Source organism: Volvox carteri (genome assembly GCF_000143455.1).
Source record: "Volvox carteri f. nagariensis unplaced genomic scaffold VOLCAscaffold_20, whole genome shotgun sequence".
Lineage (NCBI taxonomy): Eukaryota > Viridiplantae > Chlorophyta > Chlorophyceae > Chlamydomonadales > Volvocaceae > Volvox > Volvox carteri.
The window spans coordinates 198,067-207,490 of NW_003307563.1; the positions used below are offsets into that span (position 1 = coordinate 198,067).

Here is a 9,424-nt window from a genome sequence, read left to right on the forward strand (position 1 = left end):
TTCCCGGTAGTAACCAACAGCTCCCAGCCAAGCTCGTACTTCGCGAACATTGGATGGCGACGGAAGTTCTGCAATTTTCATGACGTTGGTGGGGTTAGGTCCCACGACACCACGTACTCCGTCAAGCAGATGACCAAGGAAAACCACGCGTTGTTGGCCAAACGTGCACTTCTTAGCTGCGATCTTGAGACCAGCCATTCGGAGAAGGTCGAACACTTGCTGAAGATGTCGTACATGATCTTGTAGTGTTGGGCTGAAGATAAGGATATCATCCAGATAAACCACTACACACCGTTCCCGCGGTGGGCTATCCAATGAAGCAGGGGGTGGAGGCGAATCCTCTATTAGTGGGCCCAGAACCTTGTGCATCAGGGTAGCGAACACGGCGGCTGCTCCCTTTAGACCCATGGGCATTCGTACATATCGATACTGAGCTGTGGGCGTGGCAAATGCCGTACGCTCCTTAGAAGCCTCGTCCGCCATCGGGACTTGCCAGTAGCCCGACTTCAAGTCCAGGCTGGAGTAGTAACGAGTCTCGCCACCCGGAGGTGCAGCAATATCCAAAATATCCTGGATGTGGCCTATCGGAAATCGGATGTCCTTAGTGACGTCGTTGACCCTCCGCATATCTACACAGGGCCGGAGTTCTCCGTTTTTCTTGGGAACGACTACGACTGGAGACACCCAAGGACTGTTGGACAGTTCGATGATTCCGTCCTGTAGCATCTGCCGCATCTCAGCATCAACGGCGGCTTTCTCCGTTCGTGACAGACGGTAAGGATTCTGCACGATAGGAGGATGATCTCCTGTGTCCACCTTCATGGACACCCAGGACGTAAGCCCTAGCTCTCGGTTGGTTAAGGCGAACATGTCAAAGTTGTCAGTCAAACATGCGACCAGCTGCTGGTGGTCGAGGTACTGAAGATCGGTGTTTACTTTGCTGCTTAGCAACTCGCGTAGCTCAGGGGTAGGGCTCTTGACTGGCCGAACCGCACGGGCTACCAACCCGCGAAAATGAGCCTCCTCTAAATGTCCGTCATGATCCAAGCCGTCTGGGGCAAGGGCAGCTGGTATGTTCGCATCAAACTGTGCTGCCACAGCATGGCTGTGGGTAACGGAAGCACACTCCTCAGTTAGCAATCGTGGTAACAGGAGCTCTCGCGAACTCAAGACGGGAGTAGCTTCAGGAAAAGAACGGAATGGATCCGCAGGGGTCGATATTGGCAGTCCAGGTCCGGAGTGCGAGTCATTGTCGTACTCGAACTCATCTCCAGGCCAGACATTTGCCCGAGCCTCTTCACTGCCAGAACTGACGACGCTGTCGGTACTCCATGCATCCGCAGCCCATTCGCCGCTGGAGGCATTTTCTGACGGAATCTCGTCTGACCTAAGCACTTGCCGTACAAGTATGCCGACGATGTGTTCCATGTCCATGTCCCCACGGGCTGTCGAATCACCATCACTAACCTCTCCGCTGCTTGCCTCAGGCGAATCAATGGTCTCAGGCGCGGAGCCTCTATTGATAGCCGCAGGTGACATCTGCCCTTGTGGCGTGGGCGTCTCAGGCCGCTGTACTGATGCCTCGGCCGTCAACATGGAAGCTGGTTGAGTGTCGTCTTGCTCAGGTGAGTCGTCCCAAAGTCGAGCAGACGGGGAAATATTAGAGCCGGGGCTCCGAAGAAAATGGATAGCAATGTTGGACCGCTGATCCCGGTCATTGGTGTATTCCAGACGACCACTGTCGTACGAAATACTTGCTCGTATTGGGTAGAGGAAGTCGGTGCCCAGGAGTAGCTGATAGTTGAGGGCGGTGCTGACGAACGGACTCAGCAGCGTCGTTAGGTCGCCAGTGGACACTTGCAGTTCACTGACACGTCCAGCGGCCCGACCACGATTGCCATCCGCATTCAGGAACGTCACCTCCGTCTCCTCCATCAGGTGTAGAAGATCTAAACGCCGTAGTGTGTCTCGTGTAACAACGCTATGAGAAGCCCCAGAATCGATGACAGCAGGGACGGGAACTTGTCCTCCATGTCCGTCAATTATCCATACGGTAGCTTTGCAAACTTGCCAGGGTGGTACGACGGCATCAGACTTCCAGGCGGGTATTGTTGAAGATGGTCGCTCTGAAAGAGAAGCTTGCATGGTGCCTGCCGCAGGCCTCGCTGGACCAAACATGGGCCCAGGCTGGGGGTTGCCAGTGTTGGTGTGCTGACGAGCCAACCCAAGGACTCGGCTGCCAACCTTCGTGTAGATGCTGATAGGGTTGCATCGTAGAGTTGTACCCAATGGTAGTGCATACTTGTTGACTTTATGAATGATGTCCTCAGCAATACGCCGTTCTTCTTCTTGTGGGTCCGCAGGGATCGGATCGGTGCGGCTGCCAGACTCAGCTACTCGTCGTCGGAGACGAGGTTCAGTGCTGGCAATGCCTCGCTGAGCTGGGACGGTACCTCCGGTTGCGGCAGTGCGCTCTGGAGGTGGCGCACCCGGGGCTGCTGGCTCTTGTGGCTGATGAGCCTGGGTAGCCGTAGCTGGGGTATTCGGGGAAGCCAACGGTGTCACCACGGGTCGTGCAATGCCTATACGCCCGGTAGTAGCAGGCCGAGGCGTATCCTGGCCAGGGGTAGCCGTTGGGCGCTTGCGGGGAAGCGGTATAGGCTCAAAATCGGCCACACGTTTGACATAGGCGGCTGGTGGGGCAGCCGGCCGGAAACAAGAGTAGATGTCCGGATGCTCCATCTGGGAAAAATGTGGGTCTTCATGGTGAGTGTTATCCCTTTCCCACAATTGTACATTAGGGTTGTGCTCCAGCAACAGGGTTAATCGTGACAACTGGCGGGCGATGTCGTCAACTCGTGACTCCAGGGGTTCATTCTCTGGGGGTGTCGAAACCTTAGGTTTTGGGCGACTCTGCCAGGGAGCATTCCCAGCGGGCTTCTGCTCTGGTTGCCGTGGTCCCATGGGACGTTGTGTAGCCACTGGAGTTCGGGGACCATCCGGTCGTGAGCCGCTAGGGGTTGGGAAATCAGGTACATTACCACGAAGGTTGCCGTGACGGTTTTCCCAGCGCGGGGTAGCCCGAGAAGGATGGCTGTGGAAATCCATATCGCGTGTGCGCTGAGGGGGAAACGGTTCGTAGTGGCCAGCCACATCCTGGCGGTCCAAGCCCTCGTTGATATAGATGGCGCATCGTACAGCGTCTTCAAAGCTAGATGGTCGCATGAGGAAAACCTTGTTGTAAACCTTGAGTTGTAGTCCTTGTAAGAAGTTATGCATGTGGATGGGGTCGTGTTGCGTGTCCACACCCAGTTGTGCAGCTAGGTCGCGGTAGCGGTCAGCGTACGTCCGTACAGCTTCGCCCCGTTCTTGCCGACAACGAGCTAGCCGGCTAAACAACTCTTCTTGGGTCGGATCGAATCGTTCCAGAAACGCGGCTTTAAAGCTAGGCCAATCGGGGAGAGACGCTTCCATGCCGGCTTGCCAGCAGATGGCCTCATCTCCTAAGCGGCAGATGGCGACGTCCAGCTGAGCCTCTGCGCTCCAGCCGTACATTCGACCACATCTCTCAACCCTGGCGACCCATTGCCGTGCACTGTCTCCCAGCCGGAAGATAGGCACAGACGAGACGCTCGAGGGATGGGGGTGTGTGATAAAGTGAGATTGATGTTGGCTCTCCATGGCGTACGAGACGTACAACCAGTGGGACGCCTAGCAGACTGTTCGAAAGTAGCTAGAGACAGGGCTAAAACCCTAGTCTCGATACCAGCCGCGCCGCGGCGGGCGGCACCCAGCGGCAGCCCAAAAATTTTCGCGTTTGGGGGAACCGCTGGATGGACACACCGGGGCGCCCAGGATCGTTTATAGAAAGGAATCGATACCAGTAGATTGTCTTAAGCGAGATAGGATCGAGATTTGTGTGCGCGAGCGGAAGCAGAATCAGAGTTTTGTCCTGAGACCGTAGGCCCAGGTGTGGTTGTGAGCCTGATGTGAGCAGAGTTTTACTGCTTCTTGGCCACTAGGCCCAATGTCAGGTTGGAACCTGGTTGGCTGTTGACAAGATAAAATGGGTGGGAGTCATCCACGCCAAGTGAAGGCGATACCCGTTACAAACTGCCTTGGCCGGTGCGTCCTGCTACCGTGCGCGGGAGTTGTATGATTGGAATATCCCTCAGAAAACATTGGTCAGGCCGCGCCTTATATACGGTAAACGCGCCCGCCATTCGTACAACTGTCGTATGGTCAACGTAAGACGTAGCTACCCTTTTCGCGCAGCAACTGCTCATTACGCAACGGTAGCTACCCGTTTACGCAGCTCCTGGCCAGGTTCATGGCGGCCAAAGGAAACTGAGAAGAAACTAGTACAGGATATTTTTCATAGAACATTTCTCAGACCGGAGCTAGATCGTCAGACACAAATCGCCTGCTTTTCATCGCCAGTCTTTACGCGGTGCGCCGTATGTACATGACCATTCTCAACGCGTTTATAGTTTTTAAATAACGATATGGCAATATTCGACCTCCTGCTATGCCCGGAACGATACGCAACCAAAGCCGTCAGACTCAGTTTTCTATGACTAGCTGGACGTTGCTACAAAGCCTACAATATTAGCCTGAGTATTGTATAAGTCATTGTAAAATTATAGTCAAGTAATCCCTTTTAAGGAATCCTAATAATAGTACTATTATTTCCGATCATGGGGACTCACTCGGAGGAGATTGATCCAATATACCATTGAAATATCACCAAAAAGGTACCAAAATCATTCTTACAAACCCTGCATTCCCTAATCTTTAGCTAGCTATCCTGAGCTAATAGCATTAAAACAATTTATAAGAGTTACCCTAAACATTGCACCAGTTTTCCAAGGTGCCTATAGTTCCCTAGCAGTATGGTGTAGTCCTAGATGGTAAGGTGATAAATAATATCGGATCCGGACCGACTATATATCTTTTCCCCGCACGCCGCCGCCTCATCATGCACTACCTTCAGGCCCCAATCACATTCAGGCGGCAGGCCACCACCCTACCTTTGCTGATGACGGCAACACTTGACCACTGTGTATCCACACAGTATGGTTAATTACACACGGTGGTGTAGAGGGCCTCTTCGGAGGGTTCTGATTTGCCAACCCTTTTATGTCAATTCCCTTCAGGACAAGACCCTTCATCTCCATCATCAGAATTGGTACTATTATTATTGCTTTTACAGCATTATTATTACTGCTGCTGCTGTTATTATTATTTATAATAAAATTTATTATTAGCATTTATTATTAGAATAATTATCATCATCATCATCATCATCATCATCATCATCATCATCATCATCATCATCATCATCATCATCTCATCATCAACCATTACGCCTCTCTCACCAATCAGTAAATAAATGCTGTGAAGCTCTCCTAGAAAAGCTTTACAACACGACTGCTGTGTTTCCGTCAAGTTCACTGACGGACAACCGTTCCCAGATTCGAACTCGAAACAATATTCGCGTTGACTGCCGTCAACGGACACCTACGCGCGGGAAATTGGCATCCGATTATTGGCGTTACGCGCATCAAACAACCAACCGACCGAACAGAAGGACAAACATATAAACCTGTGATGATGAAGTGCAGCTGCACGGTTACTAACCGCCAACGGCCAATGGCCAATGGACGCGGGAACTAGCGAATGGAGACAGGTTGCTCTATATAGTCGAACAAGGCAACAAGGTCTACTCCGATGAAAACTATCGCATTAAAGGATAACACAGGTACAGCTGTAGCAGCAGGCGGCCATTATTGTGCTCAGCCAGTATTGTCCCGATTGCCCCTTCTGATGCGTGAAGTTGTTGGGAATGCGCAACCCCATCCTCAAAGTACCCCCCCATCCTTGCTTTATTTTGACGTCCATAGCATCGAAAACACCGCACCTCCCACCGGAATGCCATGGGATGCCAACACCTATAGCTTTCCGAGGTCGACCTTTCGAATATTATTATCTTGTAACTTTCATTGAGCCCATAACTTACATTTCCAGCTGGGTTACTTAGCGCGAGCTTGTACGGGTAACCGTTGCGGATACTTGCACAATAGCCATGATTGTATTGAAGACCAGGGGGGGGCCCTGTGCCAGGGACACTGGAAGGAGTACGGCAAGCAAGGCAAGTACGGATTTTAGCTCAGTCGTAAGTTCAAATGGGCACGGAACAGACAGGGAAAACCTGCCCGTACAAAAAACAGTACGATACGGCAGGACAGTACAGCAGTGGTTCCCGCGAAAAACAATGATGAGGGGAGCTATGCATAACAAGAAAAAATATACACAGGGTTCTACAAATCGCCTCAGGATATGGCCATGTACGGCGAGTTGATTAAAGAACTAGGTACGCCTCAACAATGCGTACGACATTGTACGGTACATGAGTATTTACCTCGCTTCCGCCAGCGACCTCGCATCGCCGAACTGTCCCGACCGCCATCCCCTGGGGCCCTCAAATGAAAAGTCTGCACTCCCGCTGCTCCGTATGCTGCTGCTGCTGCTACTTATAAGGCCCTCATGATGAAAACCGCCACCGCTGCCATCGGCGACAGTCCTGGCGGCGGCGGCAGCTTGTCCATTAGCAACGCGAGCATCATCATCAGCGGCGCTACTGCCGTACACTGCCAAGGAACCTGCGAGTGCAGACAGCACCGCCGGGGCGGGGGGAGGGACGCGCACAGAGGGGGGAGGCGCATCCTGAAGACCACACAAACAAATCTACGCCATGGCGCAGTGTGCGTTTTCCTACATAAAAAAACAGGTACATGTTTATGTGTTTGCGTTTGGAAAACTATTCATGGTGATGAAATGAAGAGCGTTGCTCGGTAGCGAGGTCGGATTGCGCGAGAGAACCTTGCGAAATTCCTATTCGCGTCCGGTAGCGAACATCGGACGGACCAGGAATTGGACGCTACGTGCAACAACTCAAGTCGAGACATAAAGGTAACACGAGACATATAAATACGTAACATAAATATGCCAGCGGGCCCAATGTGTAGCCGGCGCTGGCATAGATGATGGACCTGACAGCATGTAGCAGCACAAGCGATAAGGGAACAACTGGTAGGCCGATATAAACCTACAAGGCACAAAGGCTTTAGTATGTCGTGATCAGATAGCATCAAGTCATGAGGCCATGCGTCGGCTCGCGCTTCATCCGTGTGCAAGGTGGTTGCATTTCTGGCTACCGCAATACTGTACATGGACTCGGCAGCAGTATAATGGAATACGCAAAATCATGAGCAAATTGAAACTTAAATTCGTAAGAATGGTTCCAGTCACAGCAGCAACAAACCTTTTCGACTTGGACCTTCCCTTCCCTTCCCTTCCCACTTCGGTAATTAACAAAAACATATTTAAATTTTGAATTTTACGTGTGCGTGTGCGATACTCATACTTCACGGCAAACGCTGACAAACAGCCGAGGATGCCTACCTGACCAGGTAGAGGCGAGTGCAATTAACAAAAGGAGGCGTGTACTCATGATCCTCGGCAGAAGTGGATAGCTTAACTCTTTAGTGGCCGCCAGTGTCAGCTTCAAGAGCCTATGCGTCGTCGTCAACTGACGATATAGTAGAGTGACCTCAGCTATCCCCAAAGCGCTTGCCAAATCATCTGTAATTACACCCCAACGTCATGATTAAGATTGTGGCCTGATTTGTTGCTAAACTAAGATTTTCCAGCAAAACCTATTATTGCTAGGTCAATCGCTGCCCTTCACGCATTCGACACTGGGCAGGGATCGAAGCAGCTACAGGCAGGATTCGTGCATAATAAGTCACCCAACGAATGAAATGTCACCCATGTATTAAGAGGAGGTAGCAAAGAGGCTAAATACACAAAAGGATCTTCGCCCGTGCAGGATACGGCGATGCCGTGACACTAAATCGCAACGGCGCACCTTTGGACGTGGGAACAGATTTGATACACTATGATGGGGTTCTATATAATACTCCTAAGTTATTTTAGCTGAAAAATTTTAATTGAAATAAAACCTTTTAGTGCTGTTCCCGATTAAGCCGGTTGTATACGTACACGGCGGAGATAAATAGGTCAGTCTTCCAACTATGGAAAAATATCCTCGTGCAACTCGGCTCAGCGATGCAGTAGTACTACTGGAGCTGTCCTGGCCCGGCCGGCAGCAGCATGGGGCCCGGAAGCAGCATGGGGCCCGGAAGCAGCATGGGGCCCGGAAGCCGCGTGCCCTAGGCCTCCCACATATATGTATACTCTATATGTATAATCCATGTACATACACACATAGCATGGATGAATGTTGGTGTGCAGCAGATGGTGGAGTGCGGTAAATGCTCATATGGCAGCCCATATGCATATGCATCATAGGGTTTTAGGGTTTTAGACAGATACACAACTTTGCTGCAGCAAATCCCTATGCGTACCGTATACCCTATGCGTACCGTATACCCTATGCGTACCGTATACCCTATGCGTACCGTATACCCTATGCGTACCGTATACCCTATGCGTACCGTACTTCCAGACGTACGGACTTCCGCACCTACGTAAGCACATCTACACAGCGACGCCATCTCCATCCTATATGGGGGTGTCCGCCGAGTTGGCGACCATCCGCCCCCCCTGCGGTTTCTGGCGGAGGTGTGGTCGCCGGTCGTGTCGTGGCAGAATCTTCCCGTTCACACACGTTCAGAGTTGGCCCCAGCGCTATGTAGGGGGTCATGGGTGTGTGCAGTGATACTCCCTCTGCGGTTGATATCTCCCCTGGACTAGCCCAGGGAGGGAGAGGCGGGGGTGGGAAGTGGTCTGGGGAGGCTGTTTGGCGTCTTGTGGTGTGAGCTACGTACGCTCTTTCTGTTTGAGGCGTTTTGGAGCTTGGTGGCCTCCCCAGCCCGGGATGACTCGTCGGGCTCCCAGTCGCCCAGGTCCTGAACGCGAGCTCTTTGAGGTTGTTCCTGTACTTTCTGCCCGTAGAAAGAACTGCCGGGGTGTGAATTCGCTTTCGTTAGGTGACCAGCGGACCTCGAGCTTATTTAGCAGTAGCGCTAACCCCCGGTGGGGAACGCTGCTGAGTGCTGGCTGTCGTATATCGAACGGTCTGACCCGGGGACGGAAATGCACGAGACTAACCGGCCCTGGACCCCCGGTTTTTGAAACCACATACCTACATATATATATATATATATACAAACCTACATGCATACGTACGTACAGATCTCACCATCCTCACCAAATTCACTACGACTACTACGATCACTGTCGTGAATCAGCCCGCGTACGACAACTCATTCCGAGGCCCAAGTTTGATGGAGAATGCTCATCCCAACAAAATGCAAACTGTATCAGGATGCCGCTAATGCCGCACGGAAGCCCACCCCACCCCAAACCAACCCCAATCCACTCCACCAGGCCACACTTC

At 51.9% G+C, this 9,424-nt stretch overlaps 1 protein-coding gene across 1 annotated transcript in view; it reads right to left on the reverse strand.

The window, feature by feature from the left end:
* Positions 1 to 4,778, reverse strand: part of VOLCADRAFT_104835 (uncharacterized protein) — a gene marked incomplete at its 3' end in the record, with an annotated part of 9,814 nt that extends 5,036 nt beyond the window's left edge. Inside the window, exons 1-2 of the mRNA XM_002950777.1 lie at positions 4,710 to 4,778; positions 2,245 to 2,835 (exon numbers count right to left, since the gene is read on the reverse strand). Coding sequence (XP_002950823.1) covers positions 2,245 to 2,835; positions 4,710 to 4,736 — 618 coding nt within the window. The 5' untranslated portion in view covers positions 4,737 to 4,778. The remainder of the gene's footprint in view (positions 1 to 2,244; positions 2,836 to 4,709) is intronic.
* Positions 4,779 to 9,424: the final 4,646 nt, after the last annotated feature.